Source organism: Oryzias melastigma, linkage group LG17, assembly GCF_002922805.2.
Source record: "Oryzias melastigma strain HK-1 linkage group LG17, ASM292280v2, whole genome shotgun sequence".
Lineage (NCBI taxonomy): Eukaryota > Metazoa > Chordata > Actinopteri > Beloniformes > Adrianichthyidae > Oryzias > Oryzias melastigma.
The window spans coordinates 25,492,791-25,518,968 of NC_050528.1; the positions used below are offsets into that span (position 1 = coordinate 25,492,791).

Here is a 26,178-nt window from a genome sequence, read left to right on the forward strand (position 1 = left end):
CCACCGTGGTTGTGAATAGAAAGCCAGCGGACCCACAATGCCAGGCGGGGGAGCCCCTTTCTCATCAGAACAGCAGAGCATCACCGCCTCCTCGCACAGAAACAGACAAACGGGCAGGAGAGAAATGCAAAGGGATGTAAGATGGCAGAGCTACAAATGCTATTAGAGGAGGAAATCCCTGCCGGTAAAAGAGCGCTCGTGGAAAGCTACCAGAATCTGTCGCGGGTAGCGGAATACTGTGAAAACAATTATGTTCAGGTAAGAAACGCAGTTTGACTCCGTGCATGTTCTGTGCGTGTGTGTCGTGTTTGGTGTTGTAAGAGAGTGAAAACCACAGGGAAAGGAAAAGCTGGTTTCTGTGAAAGCCGCCCTCAAACCGCTAGCTTCACCGAGTGGCCTCCTCTCCCGGTGTGCTGACAGAGCGCGCGGCTCTGTATCTTGTCGAGCATGGCTGCGTGTCGATGTTTTTTGTTTTAAACGAGGCTTTTTCTCTGTGTACCGAAAGCTGTTGGGGGCTTTCAGAGGGTGTGTCGTTGTCATGACTAAGAGGTTTGTCACTCACAGCTTTCTCCTGAAGGTACCTGTGTAGGAAAACGTCGACCCAATTTCTCTTTTAAACATTGTAGACATTTTAAAAACCTTTTTTTGACGTAAACCACATATGACGGGCTAACACTTTAGCATTAAATTGGTGAAAATGCTAACCTAATCTCTGCAACATTATATATAAACACATAATGTGCTTCCCTATCTCCGTTTTTACATGTACTTAAAGATTTTTAGACTTTATTAATTTGTTATACCGACAGAATCTCATTAATTATTCATTTGTTATGCTCTTCCATCAATGTATACATAATATTCCTTCATTTTTATATATTTTTCAATACTGTAAGTCACAGAAAACCTTTAATTGTTGAAAGAATAAAAAATAAGCTGCTAAAATGAGGCTTAATTAATTTTAAATTGGGGGTTTCAACCTATTTTTGTTTTTCCTAGTTTCATTTTAAACTTCCACAAACTACAATAATATTTCAAAAGTGGTGCAGGATGCATTATCATTATGCTAATTATAGCGTTTTATTTATTTTAAAGAAATTACTATCATTTTTATTTCCCTAATACGCCCCAATAATTATAAATTATTAATCTTCATGAATTTAGCCTATTTGATTCGGCGATATGAGTCAAATAGAGTTGCATGCTGGGAAGAAGACCAGGAACTATTCTTCAGTGATTTTTTTTTTTTTTGTCTTCTATTTTTTTTTTTCTTTTTAATTTTATCAAACAATTTCACAGTATGTCAGATCACATTTGCCAAACCGTTTAGTGTTGCAGGACTTTCACATTGAGATGAGACGGCAAGATGGTTGGAGGGTGAAGTCAGTAATTTTAGCTAGACTTTAAATGTTGCCTTAATTTTGTTTATTTGTTTTCCTTTGGTTTTATTGGTAATTCTAAATATTACTGCACCCATGTGTATTAATTGCTAGTTTTCCTTGTGTTGTTCAGATGTTATTTTATTGCATTTTTAGTGATGATTTTTTATGAGCCGGAAGGGGGGCAATGTTGGCTCGCATGTTGCTTTTTGCTTCCAAAGACTCTTAAAAACTATTAAAGCATTATGCTCCACATCTGCGAAGATTTTCAGTCATCCAGGTTATCACAGGGTTCCATTAATCTAGAACCCTTTTAACCGCTCATCTGAGTAGCTTCTTCAGTTCAAACAAAAAATTTGCTGACTTTACTTACATAGTGAATAAATAACTTCAATTTCCCATCAGCAGTTAGGGTTAAAAAGGCTCTCGGGGTGAACAAAATCCTCTTGACGAAGCTGCGCAGAAGAAGAACAGAGTCCTGTTTTAATGTTCTTTAAATGATCTGCCTCCTTGTTAATGGATGACCCAAATGCACTCCTATTTGCAAGTAAGTAGAGGTTGCTGGTCCTCTTCCTATACCCATAATGCTGTTACCAGATGAAATTTTGTTTTTGCTTCCTCTTCCTTTTGCTAAATTCAATCAAGTTTGGATTTAGTCAATATTGCAGCCCTAGATACCCATGTTAGCTGTATATGGAAATGAATAAATACTTAAATGGTAATTAATTAACTAAATTGCGAATATAGCATGCCATACACTTCCACAGTGACTGTGAGTAATATAATAAGCCTTTATATATGTTCACTCTTGCAGCTAGATTATTATTTTTTGTATTTTGCCTTATTGCACACACTTATTGTAATATTTTTTTCACAGTTTGATTTTGCTGCAAGGTGATAGCTGATAGTAATTGAGTTTCATTTATGACGACTGGTCTCTGCCTAGTCATTTACCCACATTTCATGCTCTTTATTTGGTATTTATTTAACAGTTAGAGCTTGAAAAATCATCCTTAAAGTTGCTACTGATAGTCAACAAATACAACTCTGTCAATGGGGGATTGATGGGTTGTTTGTGCAAAAGTTAAAGGACTTGGGAGGAAAAAAAATACTGAAAGCACAAATGCTTATGTTCTTTTCATCCCTTTAATGCAGATTTTTAAAGTCGTACAGTACTGCAGCATTTGAAATGGTCGGCTAATTTGTTGCTGCTGGACACTCATTCCTGTAAAGTGAAGATGTGCGCATTTGACTTCTCCTAAATAATGATGTCTTTAGAGACCGCAGAAAGATCCATTCTTTGCACTTGCTTCATCCTGTTCAGAGCTGTGTGGGGTGTCTGAGGTCTATGTACTGATACTGGCGAAGAGATGAGGATTTCTTAGACTGATTTTTTTTTTTTTTCACTTAATTCAATTTTAAGTAAATAGTTTAACTCTATGGGACAAAATGGGGCTTCGTAACAGAAAGGTTACCTTTGCAACCAGAAAACATGCAAACACCACCTCAAAAACTGCATTTTTTAAGTATCTCCTTTTCTTCTTTGTGATGAATGACAGAAACAAAAGTACAACATAAAAGTGTTAGAATAGAGTCAGGTTTTATTATTAGCTCCAATACTTGTAACAAACATCTGTCACCTGCAAACTTTGCCAACTTGAAAGTAGAGCTCAGCTTTTTTTTTTTTGGCTTTCTTTTACTAAAAATAGCATCTTTTTGAATGTTTGTGATCTCAACAGTGAAGTCTGGTATGTTTTTTTGTCTCAAACAGACTTTAGTATCTGTTGTTTTGTGGTGGATGACTTTTTTAAAATTACCTCTATTATTTTGTTTCTGGAATATACTATCTTTGTTTGAGAGTATTTATGTTTGGCTCTGGGAACTCTATGACCCCAAAAAGGGATATGCAGTAGTGGGCTTGGATGAAGGAATGAATGAATGCTTGTTTGCTAATTTTTAACAGAACAAGAGGCAGCAGTTGTCCAACTAATATCCTTAATATTTCTCTGGACAAATTCTCCTGCCAGCCAGTCTTTGATAAGATCAACTTGAGCTCAGTATGATGTGTGAAATAAAACGCAACAAGTCACACTTTTTTTTTTTTAATTTGATGGAAAAACTGTGAATCCTCTTCTGATCTGAAGTGGCTGTTTATGATGTGAAGATAAATCTGAGATCTCAACAGTGTGGCTGAAGACTCTAAAACATACATAAATTGATAATATCATGTTTTATTTTCTATTTGTGTAAAAAAACACAAATAAGTTGGTGGAGTTCTGAGGTTTTTTGCACCAGTGAAACTGCCACGTGACCGCTAAACTGTTATTTTGTACAAAAAATACAAATGTTAACACTTTTGAATCCCTATAAACTAGAACAGAATTCAGTGTTCCCTGACAATGCTTGGCAGTTCAGTTTTGGAAGACCTCACTGTGTGGCAGCATTATCCATGCTTTGTTTCCAGGCTATTAATATGTCCATTCAGTCCCATTACTGTGTGGAGGCATTTAGAAACAGATGGTTTGTGCAGACGGGTAGAGAATTGGGATTTTACAAAAAGTCCTGGCATACCTGCTCTTAGGGCTTAACTCCCACCATGCACCTGGCCCATGTTGCCACTCCTAAGGTGCTCACTGTTGTGCTCTTCAGTTCCAGCCTGTGTTATTCCTCCACAGACCGGAAGATTTGTCTTCGCTTCTCGTCAGGGGCTTAGCATGGATTTGCTTTAAAATTCCAGCAAAGGCAGGCTGATTTTGTCACTCTTTTCTGTAGAACGAAGCCTTCTCACTTTCAGCAGAAAATACAGAGTTCAAATTCTACTCGATATCTCTCCTTTTAAATTCTCCTGTTCATTGGTTACTCGTTTTTTTTTCCTCCCACATATCCTTCCCTTGATTTTTCTGACTTTTTTTTTTTCTTCTCTGCTTGCCAGGCTCAAGACAAAAAGAAAGCCCTGGAGGAGACCAAAGCCTACACCACCCAGTCTCTGGCCAGTGTTGCCTACCAAATCAATGCCTTAGCAAACAATGTGTTGCAGCTGCTGGACATCCAGGCCTCGCAGCTGCGCCGCATGGAATCCTCCATCAACCACATCTCCCAGGTACACACCACAGCCCAGATTTCATTATTATTTTTACAATCAGTCCCTCTTTTCTCCTTGTAAGCCACTGTACAACTCGATAGCCCTTCCCTTTCCTCTGTGCCTAAGCCTGTCAGGTACGAAGCAGCACACCCTCCTGATTTGCATTTTTAGCTTCCAGACGCAGCAGAATGGAGTGAGGATAGTTACAGTTTAATGAGCAACAGTTTAACTACTTCATCGATCGTGTGAGGATGGTCACTTGTGATTGATGACACCAACTGATACTTCAGCTTCAGCTGGTTGGAGGCTTCAAAGTGTCTGTGAGCATGAGAGGTCAGCATGTGAGGAATTTACAAAGCTAGATGGGCAAATGCTCAAGTGTTCAGCGATCTTAAACTCTTGCTATTCCTCAAGATGAGAAAGTTCTACGAAGTCTAACGTGTTAGTATGACAGCCTGCTTTAATCACAGCCCCACTGTTCATTGCTGCCACCTCTGTGAGCAGCTGTGGTTCTAAAAATGAAAGCATGTGTGCTGTAACACAGCCTCTTTGCCATTTTCTGCATTCTTCAGCACTTGGGGATAATGTCAGCAATAATCCACGCATCAAATTGATGCCTTCAGTTTTGTGGCTCCATTAAAATCAAACCTTGAAAACTAAATTAAGTAAATGAAGACAAAAAAACATTAGGTACTTTAGCAAAAATACACTCTTTTTTTAAAGTTAGAATTCAACAATCCCTTTGAAGCAAATACCATAACATCCTGAATGTCTTCTAGTTAAAATGATTTATCTTTGCAGTCGTTCTGTTTATATTCCGCTCTGCTATCTAAAAAAAAAAAAGTGTGGGGAAAAAAAAAATGTACGCATTGTGAAAAGTTGCCCATGATCCACATGTCATATTATTCTACCACAACATAAAAGTTGGTGAAAAAAAATGAAGAATGCTGAGATTGAAGCTATGCTTTTGTGATTACATTGTGCACAATTTTTCATCAGGACACAGCAGATAAAACCAGAATTTCTAAATCCATTTCTATCTCTAAATTCTTTCTTGTGAGCAAAGTCTTTTAATAAAGTTGAGTTTTTTAATCTTATCTTTTTTCTCTCAAACAACTGTCTAAGCGGTCTAATCCATTTCAAAAGCTATGAATCTCAAAAAAGCAACTAGTTCCCTGGTTGTTGTTCACCTTTTGCCATATCCTGTCCACAGCAAATAAGCTTTTAGCAATCCGCACACTTGGTTTGGCAGAGTTTTACACCATATGCCCTTCCTAACACTCGTATATCTTCTTCATCAATCTTCAAAATATGAGGATGTTTAAGAAACGTGCTGCATTTTAACTCGGGCTCGGAACGACACAAAGAGAACTCAAATTTTGACAGTTTTGAATTGATTCATTTAGATTCATAAAGTCTTCGTTCAATTTACACTTAATTTAGTTCTGAAAAGCAGTTATTTACTTAAGCCTAACTAAAGTGGAACTAGTGTTGTTAAAATTGTTGATATTTACATAAAAACCTAAAGACATATGTAATAAAAGTACAAAATATGTCTGTATTTATATATCATTTTAAATCAGAGAAAAACTTTTTAAGTGGATTTAATGTGTTATTATCACTTCTTGTAACTGAAGATCAATTCAAATTATTTTTTTTTTATCTCAGCCATGGGCAAAAAGAAGGTGATGCACAGCTTTAGCCTATTCAAACGTTTCTGAAAATAGTTAGAAATACTAAAATTCAGAATATTACTCGTATTACGTCAAAACATTTGATATTCATTTTATGCAACGTTTACGCACTATGTATCACTTTGGTAAAGCTGGTCGTGAATCCATTTCAATTCAACATACCTTTTAAAGTGCAATACTGCCTTGGCAGTGTTTTGCTTTATGGATTCAAAAGATTATTATTAATGGCCCATTCCAAATGTTCAGCAATATTCCAATTTACTAAATTGTTTTGAGAAAACAATTGGTTTGGCACACAAACAGTGACATATCAGACTGAAGCTAAAAAGATTGACTTCTGCAGAAATGATCAGGATCCTTTTAGAGGCAAAAACTCTCCACAAAGGTTCAGTAGACATCCGTATCTGTTTAAGGAAAGATTACAACAGACAAGAACAATGACAGAAATCAGGAAGGGCAAACACAACTCCCTGATTAGGTAATAGTTCGTACATGTAGTGTGTTTTGTAGATCATTTCAAACAGGCTGTTTTCAAAAGGAAACACTGTTTTGTTCAAATTTGTTGTATTAGAAATGTTTCTTTGTTCTCAGAAAGTTACAGATGTAATATTGTCTTGTCTGCTTAAGAGGTTTAAGATTAAATTCCAATCCAGAAGCAAATGTCTTCTTTCCCGTTTTCTCTTCTCCATTTTGGTTTCAGATGACTCCACACTTCTTTCTGCCTCATCTGTTTATCTAAGTTTCTTCCTCTTTGAGCTTCTCTTTTCTTCCTCTCGCTTTCTCTGTTCCTCACTTCTCCCTTATCACTGGAAGGAAATAGGCGGGACATCTTTTCTTCCTTCCCAGCTGAAAGCAGGGTGTGCCACTTCCTTTTAAATTTACACTCTCGCCTCCAATCTTGTAGCTATTTCTCTCCCAGCAGATATACATCACATCAGAGGGAGTGATGGGCAACTAGAGGTCAACTTTTGTTCTTAAACATCCTCATAGTTTTAAAGAAAATTGATGAGTGGCAGTCTTTTTAGTTAACTTCCTCACACACAACCGTACCCTCTGTTTCTTCCTATTTTTGTGAAGTGTTTCGCATTTACTCATTTCTTGTTAAGCCCATCTGTAACACTTATTCCTCCACACCCTTCAGTCCCTCCCCACTATTCAGCATTGCTCACTCTTTGCACTTTTATTCATCATCATTCATTAATTTAGGGCCAGTCGCTGCAGGTGTCTGATGTGAGTAATAATGATTGCAATCACAGAGGAGACGTAGGTCATTCGCATTTCCAATTATTCCTAATGTGAGGGGTCAAAGGCAAGCTTTGGAAAATTGGCCCCATCTAAACAGCAGATGTAAACATTTGATTTATTAATGTAGGGTTTCTCAATCAGACACCTCGGGCCTTCCAGAATCCAGCAGTTTTTTTTCTCTTTGTTTCAATTTAGCTGAATGTATGAAGTTTTGCCAATTCATAAACCTACTTTCGTTCTGACATCTTTTTTCTAAAATATACTACTTTTTCTCCACTCATTACAAAAAAAGCTGCTTTTATTTTGGAATCATGGAGTCAAAATGTTTTTGTGCAAACATTTACAAAAGAGGATTTCAAGGAAAATGAACCGTAGCCAACATCTAATGAGAAATAATACAAGATTACCTTGAAAAAAAATATTCTGACAAGAAAACATTTAATTTTTTAAATTATGTTTAAGAACTTCAGAAGGGATCTGTCTTTAATTTATTACTTGTATTGTTTGCAGAAATTTAATATCATTTGTGGTTATTGTACCCTAAATATATGAAGATATAGTTTTAGTAGAACCCCTTATTGAAATTGAAACATTTTATTTAGATATTTTATGAAGAAAACAGAAAAAAACAATTTACCATATGAACATGCAAACTTTTGGTCAAACAATATGATAGCTCACAATATTTGTATTGAATTTATCCCTGTAATATTGTCATTTTCTGACATTATAACTGTACATTTATAAAATGCATAAATATTAAGGTATCTTAAATACAAAAACATAAATAAAATGGAAGGTCTTGCTTGCAGAATGACAACACTTGTTTCTTTCATCTAGTGTGGCCTAATACTAAATTTCCTCCTGCAGACTGTGGACATTCACAAGGAGAAAGTAGCACGTCGAGAAATTGGCATCCTGACCACAAATAAGAACACTTCCCGAACTCACAAGATCATTGCCCCGGGAAACATGGAGCGGCCGGTGCGCTACATCCGGAAACCCATCGACTACACCCTGCTGGATGATGTGGGACACGGTGTCAAAGTGAGAGGTTTTTTTTATTAATAGAAAAAAAAATCTATGGCTTGGTTCATTTATATTTTTGCTTTTTTTTAACTCTTTGGTTAAATTATGTTTATCAGTTTTATTTAACCTTTTGAAGTAACATAATTTTCTGACCAAAAACTTCCATCAGACTGTTGTTTTATTAGAGTTGAACATTAAAAATGTTAATTTTATGGAAAGTTACTGTGGATGACAAAGATTTTGTGTTTGTGTGCTCACCAAAATCAGAAACTGGATGTGTGGTGCTTGTGTGTGTAAATGCGAGCAACAAATCTTTGCCAAGTGTTACTCACACCATCACATCCACCCTGAGGGGAAAAAAAGAAATCTCAATCCTTTTCCGGCTCCTTCTTTGTTTTCTTTATTCTCACTCTCCATGAGCCATCCTCTTCTACCTCCTCTCTTCTGTTTAGTATTTGGTACTTGTGAGTGTGGGTACCCGGTTATCTGTGTAATGTATTTGATTCGGCCTGTGCACCCCTCTTTCCCCCCCGCGTCTGTCTCTGTTGAGATAGTGGCTGTCCGCTGATTTTCAAACATCCGCTGATTCAAATTCAAACCCAAGTGTTTCCTCTTTTGAGAGCTGGCTCACTGAGACAGATTTGGCTTGGACCACTATGCAAATCGAGCCCCATTCATGGTTGTGGGAGATGATGGATCTCTATAGAAATCGATTCACATCAGTCAAAATTACAGAAAGGGAACCTTTTTTTCTCAGCATGAGCAAACATCAAAATAAACTCACACATTTAACACAATGTCTCATTATGAAGGGAATTTTCAAAGTGACAAAGTATTGTGTAGTAAAAATGTATTGGTGTTTTGAGTGTATCACTGCAGACTGAAATGCATATCACATTTCACCTCCCCGAGACCTTTCTTTCATGCAGACATTGGTGAATAATTCAATAGGTTTGATTCTCACTGCTGCACACAGATGTACCATATTATGAACTGCATTGACTGCATGTGTTTGTGCAATTCTGGTATTTTGTATTTCTAGATTTACCCATCTTCTAAGTTCTGTCTGTGGGGAAAAACATAATTTGGATCTTATTAACACTCAGTCCCTACAGCCTGTTTCTTTGTAGTTGTGGTGGACTCTTGAGAATTTAGGGCAGGATCACACATTCAGGAATGAATACTCTTGCCCCTTTTACGACAATAACTGTCATAGGCATTACTCTGATTTACCAGATTAGGTTAGTTTGAGCTCCCAATGGTTGCAGGACTTTTTAGACTTCCTTGTGCTCTAGAGCCCAGATTAAACCCTAGCATAAGTGTAATGATGGAAATGCACAAAGAAGGCTCACAGGGACCTGAAATTAGTTTATGTGTGGACTTTCTCTGTGTATTTGAGCAGAGCCCCTTTCATCTTGCTTCTTTTTCTTTTAGATGTTTGTTTAGAAATGGCAATGAAAGGACATCTGTGAAATCAAAGGGTTTTTTCCCCCTGCAAGCTGTGGCCATAGTGGGGAAAAGACATTTATGGATGAGTGTTTGTGTGACACAAATACATAGATTTGGTTTTGTTGCCTGCTTTGCATTTCTGTCAGTCTGTTTCCACCCCCGGTCAGATGGACAGTCAAAGTGGCTGAATTAGCACCTGGAGACCAGCCTTTGTTTTTTGTGCTTTCGGGATCTGTCATCGTGGCCACATCAGACTGTCCGGGGCAAACATGTCCACAACATGCTTCCATCTTCTGCCACTGGGTTGTTGGCGTTTGAGGTGATTTATGAATACTGCCTTATCGTCCCAGGAGCATCATGTCTTCAGCCCAGTTTTTCAATATGTTGGCTTTATTTAGCCTGGAAACAAGTTTACACGTTGCTGATACTGCAGACGTTGGACACTTACTTATGTTTTAGGGTAGACCATAGAGGATCTTCCTTTTCAAGATGCTCATAGGAAACTAGCACTATTTTTTGTCAATTTATTCCTAATTGCAAAAGTGAGACATAGACAACTTTATGTTTGGCTTTGTCTTCTCCAGTCTCTGACACCCCCACGTTTATCAATGGTAGGTCTGCCTAATCTCTCCAGCCCCTTCTTTAATCGTGCCAATGGGGTTGGAGTTTGCATTTTTGGTAGACTGAGAGTAATCATGAATCCCTGCTAGATTTGTCCTGGACCAGACTTTTATCATGGAGTTCCACAAACGACCTCCTGGACCACTTGGTGCCAGTCTTGAGGGGGGTCTCTATCATGCTGCTTTGGTGTTCTGTGCCGCTAATTATCCTCATCAGATTAATGGAACTAACCAGAGCCATCGGGTATTTAAAGCCTCATTTTTACTGAGCGGTCTGGTCCAGTACGGTACAGCTTTCTGGCAAGCAATTCCACTCAGTTAAGCCTTGCTTCCACTGAGTGGTTTGTTTTTTGCGCATGCGTGTTGTAGACCGCTAGAGTGTCATTGGGTCATTGGAGTGCGACTACTTGAAAAGCAACAACAATAGTGGTCATTCAGCAACTCGCCTTGTTATTGTTTTACTTCTGGTACATTGTGTACAACAGGAATTTAATGTTGTTTGAAAGAAGATTACCCCTGAATAGCACTGTAAAGGGGAAAAACTTTTTGGGTACAGTTTGTAGTGTTTAATAGGTCTATTTTACAATGGAAACGCTCAAAATACCGTACCTGACCAGACCGGGACTGCTCAGTAGAAACGAGGCTTAAGATCCTTTCTGTCCTCTGACCACTGCCAGTTTCTAGTAGTTTCTGCTCATTCCAGCATCACATTTCGGGTCCAGAGAAGGATCTAAAGTGCCGCAATCGCATTCCTACCTTGAGCTAGTTCGCCCAAGTTACGACCTTCAACTGCTTTGGATTTATACCCTGCCTCATTCTTGTTACTGACCTTTGCCTTCTGTGACCAAGAGTTTGCCTTATGCATTACTGTTTTGGATTTCATGGATTCATTCATGCCAGGACGCTCGCACCTTATATCACTTCACATCCATTTCCGGAGTACAAAATCCTGTTTTCCAGTTTGGAAGTATTTTGTTTCTGCTGATATTACAACTCTATTACAACAATACAAAGGGGTTTTGCTATTTTTTTTGTTTTTCATGTTTAAGCAACACATTCCTGTTTTTCCACTTAGTATACTTGCCCAAATTTTTTCAAAGCATTTTTATTCAAACGTATAGATCTGAGGTCTGAAAGTGGGCAGTAAGTTGATACACTGTTCACCACTGCAGGAAATGCGGACCAATAGACCAGTGCAATTTTATTCAGGAAACCCTCAATGTCCTTTAAGTTTTTTATGCTCATGCTAATGTTTTCTTTATTGATCCCTTTTCAGCTTTATATTCTAACCAGAGACCATAATCTATGCTTACAATTTATTTGGTTATTAATATTTTACACCTTCTGCCATTAAAACAGTCTTCTTTTATGACCATTAACCAGCGAGTCTTGCTTTTCTCTCTTCTTTCTACCTGCTTGCGCTCAGTGGCTCAAAGCCAAGGTAAGAAACGGCTGCATTTCTGCACTCGTTGACCAGATTTCAGTCACAGGATCATTGTGTTTGTGATGGTTAATCACCCATTTAAAAACATTCATTAGGCCTAATCTGTTGCCTTGTACATTTAAAATTCAGGATAAAATTGACTTAAAACAATATGTTTGTTAACAATATTTTAACTTAAATTCAGAAGCTACCTTTTTGTTAGTTAAATTTAGTTATATAAGGTTCGTACTTCTGGTTTGAAATATTATTGCACATCAAATAATAAAAGCAGTTAAATGAGTGACACTCCATTTTATTTGGTCAGGATGTCAGTATTGCATTAGTTACCTCATTCACTCTGGTCCTTCCTTTGCCTGATCTTCCTGTCTCATGTTTCCTGTTCATTGTCTGAACATACGCCATACAAACATATGTCTGTATTATAAAAAGAGGCTGAAAACACAAATGACTCAATCAGGCAGTGTTTAAAATGATTCCAAAGACTTACAGTTGTATTTGTTGGCAGTCAAAATAAAAGTTAGCAAGCCAGAGATTCTAGTAAAACTAACATTTGATCATTCTTGTGCTTCACTAGCAACATGGAAACAATGCAGCAGGCCGAGGAGGGACCATTTCCAGAACTAACCCACCCTCGCAGAAACCTCCTAGCCCTCCAATGGCAGGTCGTGGCACACTTGGGTAAGAAGTTAAATTGTTGCAATGTATTGGTCTGAACTCAAGAAAACTGCTCCTCTTCTGCTGTAACTGTTCTCATCTCTCAAGCAACTACTTTTATCGTAAACAAGTAACATCAATGAGATATTTATACTAGCATTTGACATTTCAAATTCTACAAAAACCTGCATATTGACAAAAATACTAGTCTATAGAATGTTTCATTCAAAGAGTTCTGTAGGTTTCTTGTAATTGAGGTCAATACTGTCTTCCATATGAAGATTATGAACCAGTGGCTGCTCAACCCACTGATCTAAAGCCACTAAAACTACTTTCTATACCACACAACTGTACAGGAAGCTAATACAGTTTCTGCATATCCAGCAGTTTTACACTCAGTTTGCTCTTTTTGCAGATGCAAGCTAATTAACAAGTAAAGACTAAGATGATAATAAGAAAACAAAACTTTTGTACATTCAGCAAAAACATTTCTATTCATGTATTTGCTTTTGTCTTTGTTTGAATCCAGACGTAACACTCCCTACAAGACATTGGAGCCTGTTAAGCCTCCAGTGGTGCCTAACGACTACATGACGAGCCCAGCCAGACTGGGCAACCAGAACAGTCCTGCACGCACAGCTTCGCTCAACCAGAGGCCAAGGACGCACAGGTATCACCCCTAAGCTCCCAGTCTTTTTTTTTTTTTTTGCCAAGTGTGAATGTGTTGCCACAGTGACAAGAAAGCTGTTGTACCAGATTGAGAAGTGAGGAAGTAATGACAGCATGTCAAACTGTCATGTAATCACGCTTGTCCCACACGTCCTGTGATGACAGTCCAACTGTCTGCTGTGTGCAGTGGCAGCAGTGGTGGGAGCGGTGGCAGGGAGAACAGTGGAGGCAGTGGAGTCGGCATTCCTCTTGCAGTTCCCACCCCGTCTCCTCCCAGTATGGGACAAGGTGAGCTCAATAGCTTCAACTCTCTGTTTTCCATTCTAATTCTCTACTCAACTTGATTTTGGAGCAATTCAATTACTATCTAAGTGAGTCTAGATTAAAGCTTAAATTGGAACTACAACCCCCCTGCCTTCCAGTCTCTGTAAAGCTGCACATTTCCTTCATTCCCATCAGTGGTCACATCCTCAGCTGCTGTGCCTCAGGGCCCCGGCTTGGGCCCCATCCCAATGTCCCAGTTTGGTACCATCTCCCGTCAGATTTCCCGCCACAACTCATCTACGACCTCCTCTGCCTCCATGGTGTCAGCCACCGGCACTTACCGCCGGGCCCCCTCTGTTTCCTCCCAGCAGCCGCACATCAACGGGGGTCCAGCGTTCTCACAGAACTCAGGTAGGATGAAAAAAAGAGCTGAGAATCTGCATTAAAAGAAATAAAGTGATCTGAAATTGTCATCGTCTTAAGTGTACAGTTCATAAGCGGGTTGACTTTCTCAGAACTTTAAAATGAATTGATAAATATTATTAGCAAAGGCCTTGTATTGTCTTCACACTGTAGAATTGCTGTAGAGTTTGTTCCTCTCATTAACTACTAATTTTAATTGAGTTATGACATTGTTTCCTCCACCAGTAGATGAAAGCTGAACTAAGAAGGCATTAAAGAACAGAAAAACACAATCAGCTGGCAGACTACGGGATACCCAGGACATGTGCATAAAAGCTAGTAGATTAGAATTTATTTAGGCAGATCTGACTCTGGGGCATTTTTGCGTAATGGCTTTTAAAGGACAGCCATCCAGGCACAAAGTGGAAAAGGAAGAGGTTATTTGTCTCATCTGAGAGGAGAGAGGCAATCAGCTTGTCTCTGCAGTTGTAGCTGGTGTAGCTCTGCCGAACTAAAAGCAACTTTTGAAATCAGAGTGGACTAAGCACAAGCTTTTTTTTTTTCTGCAGTCAGATCAGGGAGCCGACTGATTGCACAGTGTGGAGCGGTGGATGAAATGAGGATTAGAGGTGACGGCAGGCTTGAGTGATACGGCATAACGGCTCAGGGAGATAGCTGACGGCCTTCCATTACATGTGATTTATGAGTCAGAGCTGGTGTGGCTGAGTCTGACATCATGTCTTGGACGGCTGTGTTTTTGTTTGTCTGCGTTTTTCTCTTATGCTTTAAGACAGAGCGGCTAAAAGCCTCGCTTTCTGCTGCCAAAAGATGGCAAAGATGTAAGTGATCTAAAGCTAACGTTTGATTAGATTAGCGGGATCACACACAGATGCTCTTTTATTATTTCTACTACATGGTACAGTTATACTCATTTCAAGAGCAGGATTTTGGCTTGATGCCGTGCTTTGCCATTCTTGCTATAGCTTTTGCTTTTAATGTTACAGCTGCTAATGTAGATTCTTTGATGAGACTAGTTTCCTAAATACATAAAAAATTATATACATTTTCTTGAGTAGAAATTGCAAGAGCCAAAAAATGCATAATAAAGAATAAAAAAACATATCCTAGTAGCTTTGGAGTAGGCCTACACAATAAATCAAAAATGTGTCGACATTGCGATATCAGCTTGTGCGATACAAAAGAATTTATTATGAATAAAGTTATTCCAGCCCTGTTTTAAGCTCAAAAGCTTTTTTTCAATCCTTTGTTTTTTTTTTTTGCTGATTCTGTGTTCCTGTCGTCTTCCCTGTCCATCACTGGCTTTTGTGTTTCTGCCTCTTCCCCCTCGTCTGGCTGCTCTAGTGTCTGTGGCTCCTCCACCTCCTCCTCCTGTGGTCCAGCTGACCCCTCAGATCCCTCTGACTGGCTTTGTGGCCAGAATGCAGGAGAGCAGTAAGTAAAATGTCACAAAAAATACTTTGTCCGTTTGAAAACGTTTAGCACGCAGGTGTGACCTGAACACACCTTTCCTCAGACGCCACGCTGCCTCGCACTCTTCTCTCATGGCTTGCTTCACTCACTCAGCTACACTTAAAATGCTTTCATCGCGCAGCAGACAGGCTTGGGGTGGAACAGACCATCAGAAGTCTCCGTGTTGCCATGGTGATGGATCATTGAAAGCCTGCTTCCTGTACGTTTTGCCCACTGAAAAGAAAAAAAAAATGACCTGATGGCTTTTCCTGATCCACCAACATTCTGTCAGAAAATGTGACCTAAATGTTCATTTTAACGGTCAGCCTGCAGAAATAGTTTAATTAACTGAACTATGAGATTATCTCAGACCAGGGTTTATTTTTCATTTTGACGTAACTTTATAGTGCGAAGCAGGCAAATAAGACCCGCTGGGGTGTGTCAAAGAAAGTCTTCTGTGGACGGTTGTGGCAGCTGTTCTGGACAGATCATCATCCTGCAGCTCAGCCTTAGGAAAGTGTGTGATTCAGCTCTTTTAACACTAAATCACAGAAGAAAAAAAAAGACCTTCCTGTGATCTAAATGCAGCTTCGCTGTTCTTGGACTTGTCAGAGACTCTGCTCAATGTACCATAGAGCTCTACTGGCAAGTAGCCCATTTTCATAACAAGAAAATACAAACCAGAAATATTCAAATAAGACTATTTATAACATTGTTTTTTAGCTGCTGTGCTTTTGAGCTATCTCTGGCACACAGGATAAATTTTTCAACATTTGTGTCAGGGATTAAAAACGAGCTGGTTTGATTCTTTGAGCAGAGAAAAGAAAGAAGCTGTAAAACAAAAAGTAACATTTATCTCAAACTTATTGATGTTGACATTTAGAAACCAAAAGCTCAAATTAAAGTGAAATTAAAGTTAGCTAAACAAAGATCTTTGTTTTTGAAAGCAGATTAGAAGTGAAAAATTGCATTATTTTCAGTCTGCTTTATGTATGGCTACTTTTTAAAGTTGAAGTTAGGATCCGCCATAGCATCAGCTGTCCCGCACAGGAGAAAGCCGCTGCTCCGTAACCGGGACGTGTGGAGTCAGGGGACGATAGTATGGCAAGCGAAAGGGATCATAAAGGAAAAGAGGCCACAGCAGTGCCCTCTTTTATGCATAACAACTATTTTAAATATTTAAATGATCCCAGAGTTGGTTTCAATAGAACAAATTATACCAAAAAATTATTTTAAGTTTAATTTTAACTGATTTATGTAGGATTTAATTTGGACAGATAGATGTTTTTAAGCTTTCTTTTCTCTCAGTTTTTGTAAATTTGGTCTAAAGACATGTAAATGTAATCAGACAGGCTTTAGCATTTTTTTTTTGTGTGTGTTCAAAGTTTAAAGAGGTTTTCTTTTGATAAATAGGCTTCAATGAGCTAACATTATTAAATATTTGTTTTGAAGCTTTTCCAAAAAATAATTTTAGGCTTTTATCTTGTGTTTTGCTGTTGTATTTTTTACTTTTTACTGATCCAAAAAATTATCCGAACCGTGACACGATCAGAACTGTGAGTTTTGTGATCCGTTACAACCCTAAAAAACAATGAATTTTCATTTGAACAGATATTTTTCTAACGGTTTATGTATTGGCTGATTTTATTCACACGTATTTTAAGTGCGATCAAGCACAAAAACTGATGGAAACTAATGTAAAAGATGCAGCAAAGATGCACATTGCTGCATATCTGGACGCATTTTAATTGCTTCCAAGGTTAAATGTAGTTGTTGTAAAAGGGGTATTTGTTGTTTTACTGGAAATTTTGAGGGTTAATTGTAAAAACAGGAATGGTTACAGAGTGACCAAGCGAATATTTTAAGAGTCATTAAACCACGAATTTTCAGCTTTCAAAATAAATGCGTCCGAGGAAAAAGTTCAGCTCTGTCCGCACGTATTTTCAGAAATGAATGTGTGAATAGTCACATACTTGTTTATATTCTTGACAATTTCCAATTAATTGGTTCCAGTTATGAGCAAAAACAAAGAAGAGCAACATTATAAAATATTGTAAAAATAATTTACACTGAAATCATCTTAATTTTTCTCTTTTTTCAGTGATTTTGTAAACAAGGAAGTTTAAGCAACTAGGCAAAAAATACCTTTTTAAAGCCCCACATCTTGTACCAATTGTAGAAAGCTAACATTAGCATAAATTAGAAGAATAAAATCCTAAATACCTTCATAATCAAACAAGCAGCAGTCAGTGACGTACTCGTAACCTTTGTCTAACCACAACTGGGTTGTCACGTGAAAAGGGTCTATTAACACTAGATATCAATGAATTCATCTTTTCACCATAAATGCTTTAGAGCGTTTTAGTTTAACAACTTCTGGTGAGTTTATTCTAGCACAAGCTTTGAACTTAAAATGAAATGTACAGTAAATATCAGGATATTAAAACATTAGAAGTGAGTGTGAAATTGTTTTAACGTTTATTCATTCAAGTGTATGAGATTAATCCAAAAATCACATAAAGTGACTTAAACTAAAACATTTTTTTGGACGTTCTTCTGTGCTCCAGTAACAGACAGCCCAGCGCCGCCGCCTCCCCCTCCTCCAGAGGACGTGGGTGTGTTTGAGGATCCCGCCCCGCCCCCACCTCCTCCACCTGTTGACTACGAGGAGGAAGACGCTGCTGTGGTCCACTATAGTGATCCCTACGCTGATGGAGACCCCCACTGGGCCCCCAAGGCGTACTTAGAGAAAGGTCAGGCCCACAGGAGGCTTCTCTTGATTAGTACTGAAGTGTAATTAAAAATTAAGCTAATATGAAGCAAGTCATTTTGATTAAAATCTCATGAATTCTTGTGTTTTTCTGTTTGTAGTTGTGGCCATCTACGACTACACGAAGGATAAGGAGGACGAGCTGTCCTTCATGGAAGGAGCCATCATTTACATCATTAAAAAGAACGACGACGGCTGGTTTGAAGGCGTCTGCAACGGCGTCACGGGACTTTTTCCTGGAAACTACGTCGAATCAATCATGCACTATGCCGACTAAGAGAGAAAAAAAAACAACCTAATCATACAATTTGTGGCCCCCAGTTTCAGCCAGAGGTGAAGATGTACAGTTGTATGCAGCTCATCCTGTTATGAACGAAGTGCTGCGGTGAGTTTTTGAGTTACATCTCTGAAAGGTTGGGGTCTGCTCGTTTACACTGGAAACAAAAGGGAGGACGTACGTAGGACAAACTTTTTCGAGCGCTATTACCTTTTTTCCAAGCATGTAGGGTTCTTTTGTCTCACCAAATAAAGTAAAAAAGAAAAAAAAAAAACTCGACCATGGTGGATCTTACTGTAAAGCTCCGTCGTATTTACCTAAATCCAGTCAGAGGATCCTGTGTAGCATTCCTGTGATAAAATGCTTCTTTCTCTTTACAAACACTTTAGAGTATCAGACCCTCCTCCTTCTGAAGAAAAAAAAACACTACTTTTCATGTCCAGGTTGTCAAAAAAGGTGAGCGTTCACACAAATTTACAGATAAAAAAAAGACATAATGGAAATGTATATAAATTGTATTGTGACCAACTGTCAGTGCATTTATCAGTGTGTATCACCAGTGTTTCCATCGCTCAGTGGAAGTGGTGCCAAGATGGGATGCTTCTTCTGTCATCTTACCTATATCCGGGCAAAGTTATTGTGTAAAGGCATTTATTTTTTATGATAAGCCACAAATGAATCCTTGAATTATTGCCACTGCGTTCGGAGACGCTGTTGCACAGCTCCATGCAAACAAACAAGCTTGTATTTAGCTTCACAGTCGGTTTTTATTGTAGTATAGCAACATTTAGTTTAGTTAATTTCTCCTTTTCCTATTCTTTGCATGGTTGCCGGTGTGGTGCTTCTCCATTGGTGCTCAGTGACCACGATAACCCAAGCAACCTCAAAAAAACTACCAAGAACTGACCAAGAACTTTAGTTTCCTCATATCGACCTTACATTTGATTGTAAACTGGCCTCATCAAACCTGTTTTGTAGTGAATGTTGGCGACTCGGCACACGAATGACTTCTGCTGCCCACGGCGAGGGAATGAAACATGGAGACTGCCCCTTCCACAGTGTTTTGTGGTGCAAACGAAACCTTTGAAGTCAATGCCTGTCCTCATAGTGTACGTTTGTAATACATATCTTCCAATGAACATTTCATGGATGTAAAGGTAACAGTTTCTGGTTTTAGATGTGTAAAAAAAAAGGCAGCATTCATTGAGCCTTTGAGAAAGGAAAGTATTGTCATTACGGTAAACTGCATCTCATTTAGTATTTTTTACCATCATGAGGTCGTTTTTTTTGTGAGAAATCAACTTTTTCTAACTGATCTATTTCTAGCTTTGCATTCTTTTTATGTCCAAGACTGCTGAGGAATGTTTGCCAGCAGTTTGTATGTGAAGGATTTATTTATACGTTTTTTTTTTCCATAAAAAAAAAAAGAATCATATGACGATCACTGGCATACAGAAAATTTGTAATGTTTACCACTGAAACGTTTCAGGGCATCATGGGAGAAGACACCTTCTTCAGATGTGTTTTTCTTCTGATCAAATGTGGAATAAAAAAAAGAAATATTCATGGGAACAGAATCTGATGTGTGTCCTATGTATATAGATTGTGGTCATTTAAATTTATGTACAGTCTTTTTGTAATAAAAAGCTCATTGAAGCACACGAATGAACAGTGTTTTTTTTTTTGTTAAAGCCATTTTTATAAAACAATAAAAACATTTTATTTAAGTATCTATATTTAGGAAGTGCAAATAAATATGTACAATTTTAATATATCCCCCTAATTATAAGCATGTAACAATAAAAAGGCTTAAAGCAGTCATTTTTAGCCCGCTGACTGAAGGAGATGAGAGTCAGGGGGTTGCGTGTCTTGGGGGGGATGGAGGGATGAAATTAGGCGGTGGTTCGTCTAAATCTGAATCAAATTCAGCCGGTGGAGATGGATCCGCACATGGGTTGACCACAAAGGTGTTGCCATTGGACTGATCTACGGAGACAAAAAGAGCATTAGATCCAAAGTGGACGGACGTATTCGGGTTGAGGGGGATCACTGAGCTCAGGGTTGATCTAGTGCCTGAAAAGTTGCTTGCAGGTACTTTATGTGAACTCCCATTTTCAATCCTGTGTTTCTATTTTACTTAAAAACAATTAAATATTTTCATCTATGGTCGACAAATCTACTCAAACAGTGCAGTAGTTTGATATACCCTCCTAAAGCTAAAGACACCAGCATTTATCTATCCATCTTTTAAATCTCACTTATTCCCCTTTTGGGGCCTTGAGGTTGCTGGAGCCTATCCCATCCATTGTTGGTCAAAGGTGGACAGATTGTCGCAGGTCCACACAATCTCACACAATTTAGAGACTGCAAATGATCTGATTAAGTCATTTAAATCGAACATAAAAGATTAGATTACATTGTCGTCCAAAAAAAAAACATTAAATTGTAATTAATAAGTTAAATACAATTTTCAGGACAAAGCGATTGGAGGGGATTCACATCTTTCGAGGTCCTCCATGATATTTGTAGGTTTTTCGGCCTCGTCCTGCAGGGGGCGCTCACAAAACATTAAAAACATTTGGCTAACATCTGCAGGAGTAAACCCTGTGTAGGACAGATGCCCACTGTGGTGTTTGTCTCTCAGTTACTGCCCCACTATTGAGGCGTTAAGCAAAGACCTTGATCGATAGATACTCGGTGCAGCTGATCATCTCATATGGTTCTGGCATATGAGCTTAAACAGAATAAATAACAACAAAAAAATACAAATTAGGCATTTACATTTACATGTAAAATTATTGAACCATAGAAAGTTAAAAACTTAAAAATTTTAAACTTTAAAAATTTTAAAAATTAATAACAATTTAAGGCACTTGCCAGTCCTACATTTAGAAGTCCCAACACTTTTTACAGTTGTTATATATGCTGTTTTAGAGAAAACAACTTCAGTTTTACACAATTACAAATATGAATCAAATTGTTAAATTTATTGAAATTAAAGTTTGTTTGTTTTAATCAATTTCAAGCATAGAGGTGGAAGGCTGATGATAAGGGCTCATCTGAAGTCATGAGAACTCAAGGAGCTTCCAATCAATATGATTTATGAACAAAGAATCCTTCAACAGTAACGTTAGAGGTAAAAAAAAAAAAGTCACATTCATTTACAAAACTAAAAGTTTGCCTTCCATTTGTAGTTCAACAAACCAATGATTTTTTTTCTTTTTGTTATTTCACATTAAAAACGTTTAATAAATAATGACAAAATGGAATTGTTTTATGTATGATCCCATTTTTATTCATTAAATTATTCATTTTTTGCCTTTCAAACTATACATTTTTAAACGTATTTTGACTTTTTGCGTAGCAATTGACTGGTAAATAGTCCAGGGTGAGTACCCCTTTACCTAAATGTCCTTGGGATAGGCTCCAGCAACCCTCAAAAAGAATCGAGTGAGTTTCGAAACAAAGTTTGACTTTTGTAGAAAATGCATTCTGTTTAAAGTTAGTCTGAGTAAATGTCTTAAAACTTCACCATCCTGGTCCTTGAGTCTGGGGGCATCTTTGTTCCGTACAGTCTGGAGAATGGAGAGTCTTTTCACAGCTTCTTGATAGTTCTGATAGAGGACGGGTCCGTACTGAACACACACACGTGACACATGTCTGCTTAAACTCTCAGACAGAAAGGAGACTGAAGGGAGTGAACAGAGCTGCAGCTGACCTTAGCTATTCTGATTGAGGTGACCCAAAGCAGGAGAGAGTCTTCATCTTCACAGCACAGGATCTTGATGTAGGGAGAGTCCTTCTGGATGCAGGGATGCTGAGAGCACAGAATGGAGAGATATGCAGCTCATAATGTAAAGTGAAGAAGAAATGTGAAAGAAAACCATTTTAATAGATGCCACAGAAATTCTGGTCATTCGTGAAGATCCACAAACTGTGCCGAGTATGAATTATGATATATGTTTTCATGCCTTTAAATACGAATATCAACCAATAACTGCACAGTCTATTATTATATTATGTTAATTATATGTCGATAATATCAACAAAACAGCCTTTTCAATTTCAACATTTGTAATATAAGATTTTACCAGCAGAGGTCAGAACAAGAATAAGAATTTGAAAAAAAATTCTTCAGTCATCCCTTGGGGGGAAATTGCAAGATGTGTGAATGTGATAGTTAATATATGCATCTATAGAAAAAAGAAAAAAAATAATGGGCTTTTATTTTCTACCAGCAAAATTTTGAAATTGTTCATTTTATTTATTCTAGTTTTTTTGTGATAAAATGCAATGTCAAAATAAGTGATATAATACAAATAAAACACTTTCTTATGAATTATAAAATAAGAAAACAATTTTATTTGGACTAGAAAATTTCACTATTATGCAGTATAGTTGATGGAAAAAACAATATTTTTGCAGAGGTGTCACAACAAAAATTGCTCTGATGACCTCACACTGTTGCAGGTTCACTTCTGGTGGTAGAAACACAACTGAATCCTCGTTTTCTTTCCTTAAAAAATTAGATGTTCTCAATTTAATTTCATTTTTCGTCCTTTTGAATGACTGGCACTGTTTTATGCCATCCAATCAGCCCTCCTAAAAGTGGACATTATACAGGATTCCATTTTTTGGTATTTAATTTCTATATCGAGTTCTTCAAGTTAAAAAGACGCTTTTTTAGTCAGAATTCAAGTCAGTGGAATGAGCCCACTGTCAATAATGCAAAATTAAGCTCCTTTTACAAATGAAAAAAAAAAAAAAAGCTTATTTTCAAAGCTGGATGATCACCTCAATCTGTCAGGATTTCTCCCGTCAGGCTAGCTGTATAAGAGGCACAGGCACAACTATGATTATGAATATAAACCTAGCTTAATTTTATGACTTTAAGTATTTTGGTGGATTTAAGTTCTTTCTTTTTATGATGTCTTAACTTTGACGTAAAGCTGACTCCTTCAATTGTTATCTTTTCTTTTTTTTTTTTTGCACTCTGCATGGATTCCAGACTCTGTTTTTGATTCTGTAACCACTTAAGCAGAGTGAAGTTTGCATCCCAGGATGAATCTTTGACACATGGAAACTGTTGTGTTCACCAGCAGATTCAGCCCTCAGTGACTTTAGCACACCAGACCAAAAGAAAAAAAAAATGGGTGCATCCTTGGAGACAAGAAACAGTCCACAAACTGTGACTGACCTTTAACACAAAGCAGAAGCTGGTTGGAGCTTTGAATTTCTCTCTGTAGTTGCTGGTTGTGTAGACGTTGACTTTCTCAAAGCGGACAAAGCAGGCGAGATCAGACGAAGACTGGCGGGAGGAAAAACAAGCTTTCATCACACTGACAGAAGTGCTGCACACGAGCGTTTTGGTATTTGTGGGGATCACTTCACAGAAACTGACTATAACCTCTGAACATCTCGTGAAGCAAAACTGATGACAAACTGTCTGCAGACACACTCTGAGTCATTTCTTCATTCTCACTGGACATGTTGACTTCACACATTTGACTTCACTAAAAACAGTGACACAGGAAGTATACCTGTAGGTTGTTGGTTTTTTTTCTTGTTCCAATCTGTTTCATTTTTTTTTTTAATTATTATTTTGTCATCTTATTTTGTCATCTAGGGTTATCTTTTGGTCTTGGAAAGTTTGGTTAAAACCAATAACTCGTTTCCCATTGATTCTCTATGATGTTCCAAAACTCTACAGCTGTAATATACTTTCAGCCTCTGGGTGGCGCTGCCAGCACTTCCTTTATTAAAGGCTATGGGTGAAACAACCCCCAAGTAAGTCAGCCCTAGGATTTTTTTGTGCGTTAGAAGTTCTCAAGGGCCTTCACGGTCACTTCCGATGCTTTTAGCGCCTTTTTCAGCTAGCTGAGATGGAGCGACTACGGCAAACTTGTTATTCAATTAAAAATGGCCAGTGAGACCTTTCTGTTAAAGGTTTCAAAGACACATGTTATTTATTATTCTTTTTTATTCTTGCTAATACAGAATATAACTCAATAAATCAACATTCACTTGAACTAAAGAGTTTAAAGAAAAAAAAAGTAAAATTTAAGGAAACTAATTGTAAATTTCTTTGTGTGTATAAAAACACGCAAGTACATGCCATTCCTTTATTTATTTATTTTTTATAGAAGATACAATAAAAATCCACACATTTAAATAAAAACTTTTCAAAAAAGACATGCACTGTGATTTTAAGGGCGAGTATTTTCTTTTAATGCCCCACAAAAACGCATGATAGTAAAAATAAAATAATGTTTAACTGCTGGTGCATTCATGAAAAAATTCACAGGTTGTTGTTGTTTTTTTCTGTACCTTTGTCTTTCCTTTGGGTACATAATAAAGGCCGGAGGCTCTCAGCAGGAAGTACTGAGATCTCCAGACCTTCTTCCCATCTTCTTTGAGGTACAGCTTCCCCTCAAGATCAGGCACAATCACACTGGAGCCTCCAAAATGCTCCTGCAGAGTCAGAGGAGAAAGCTTGCTAAAAATGACCACACAGACAACACAAATGCATTCATTGTGCTGCTGACCTTGATTAGGAGTTCTTTGGTCTGTTTGTTAACAACCCCCTGACTGGAGATCTTCTTTTTCCACATGAAAAACAGCTTTCGGATGAAAGGAAAACATTCACTGATATGAACTCTGACTCATCAAATCTGAAGATACTGGATTGTTTTGGACTCACTTGTGGGTCTGTGAACATCACATACTTATGGGGTCTTGTGATGAAGTGGACTTTGTTCTCGCTGTGGCGAATCCAGTCAGACAGGAGCTCCACGAAGAACTCGTGATCCTCCAGATCTCGTTCTGTAACAGACACAGGTTTGAGGTTGCGCTGGGGTCCTGTCGTCTCTCGTGCGTGCCGGACGTCTCACCGATCTGCAGCTCGGGGTTGGTCTCACACAGGCTCCAGTTAATGTTTTGGTCGCAGTGTGACTTCTCAAAGAGCGTATCCAGAACCTCTCGCACCGTCTGCCTCCCGTCCACCATCAGAGTCTTGGAGCTGCCGTCACTCATCAGGACTTTTACTATTAACTGAACACTTTTGGTTAGTTTGTCTGCTTCAGAATGACTGAAATGTATTTTTGGGCATTACCTTTCTCACTTTAGCTTCTTTCAGCTTCTCCAAAGCCATTTTAATTTTATCCAACTTTGTTTGAGCTTTTGTCTAAATAGAAAAATTCAAGAATCCTCATGTCATTTGTATAAAGATTTTTTTTAGGAAACTTGACATTTTTATCAATCTTTTACAGTTTGCATCAAACTGGACGGTTCTTCAGTCACTTCAGGGGGAACTGTGAGCGGCGGCTCATGAGTCAAAGCAGGAGGCGGCTGCTCCTCCACGAGGCTGACGGCTTCTTCAAAGGGGGGTAATTCTTCAGAGGAGCTTTTTGATTCTAGGTCGGCCACCAGAGCATCCAGGTCCTGATCTTCCAGTTCGTTGAGTGACTCTGAGAGGAGAAGAAGGAAACTGTTTGTTCAGGAGTGAAAGGTCACAGGTTCAACTCTTAAAAGGAGGCAGAGCTTTATAAAACCTGCATGTGCTTTAGTTATGATTTCATGATACCACTTGGTCTTTTTAAAATGCACTGGCCTGCTTTCTTTTACAGCTCAGGGTTACCGGGCAGCTGGCGGCCAGTGGCAATTAATACGCCATTTGCATATTGTCCAATCAGAGTCCCCTCCAGCCGGCGATCTGCCTTATGGCCACCCAG

General features: G+C 38.2%; 2 protein-coding genes across 8 annotated transcripts in view; one reads left to right on the forward strand and one right to left on the reverse strand.

Moving 5' to 3' along the window:
• On the forward strand, positions 1-20,109 carry abi1b (abl-interactor 1b). Of its 5 annotated transcripts, XR_004949484.1 has the most exons (12): positions 2-258; positions 4,312-4,479; positions 8,271-8,447; positions 11,925-11,939; positions 12,517-12,620; positions 13,126-13,266; positions 13,453-13,553; positions 13,725-13,940; positions 15,294-15,383; positions 17,969-18,154; positions 18,273-18,556; positions 18,838-20,109. XR_004949484.1 is itself a non-coding variant. In XM_024274246.2 (11 exons), the coding sequence occupies exons 1-11, from the start codon at positions 142-144 to the stop codon at positions 18,446-18,448; spliced, it is 1,491 nt and encodes a 496-aa protein (XP_024130014.1). In that variant the 5' UTR covers positions 2-141; the 3' UTR covers positions 18,449-20,109. The 5 variants fall into 5 exon arrangements, 4 of the variants coding, with proteins under 4 accessions (XP_036072249.1, XP_036072250.1, XP_024130014.1 ...); XM_024274246.2 differs by having other exon boundaries at positions 18,273-20,109; XM_036216356.1 differs by lacking the exon at positions 15,294-15,383 and having other exon boundaries at positions 1-258; positions 18,273-20,109.
• Positions 19,851-26,178, reverse strand: part of LOC112147695 (amyloid beta A4 precursor protein-binding family B member 1-interacting protein) — an 18,527-nt gene continuing 12,199 nt past the window's right edge. For all 3 annotated transcript variants that reach the window (XM_024274248.1, XM_024274249.2, XM_036216358.1), the window contains 10 exons: positions 25,715-25,914; positions 25,560-25,631; positions 25,339-25,498; positions 25,149-25,270; positions 24,994-25,068; positions 24,776-24,919; positions 23,646-23,756; positions 22,167-22,265; positions 21,981-22,083; positions 19,851-20,434 (listed from right to left, as the gene is read on the reverse strand). In XM_024274248.1, the coding sequence (XP_024130016.1) occupies positions 20,301-20,434; positions 21,981-22,083; positions 22,167-22,265; positions 23,646-23,756; positions 24,776-24,919; positions 24,994-25,068; positions 25,149-25,270; positions 25,339-25,498; positions 25,560-25,631; positions 25,715-25,914 (1,220 nt within the window). In that variant the 3' untranslated portion in view covers positions 19,851-20,300. The remainder of the gene's footprint in view (positions 20,435-21,980; positions 22,084-22,166; positions 22,266-23,645; positions 23,757-24,775; positions 24,920-24,993; positions 25,069-25,148; positions 25,271-25,338; positions 25,499-25,559; positions 25,632-25,714; positions 25,915-26,178) is intronic.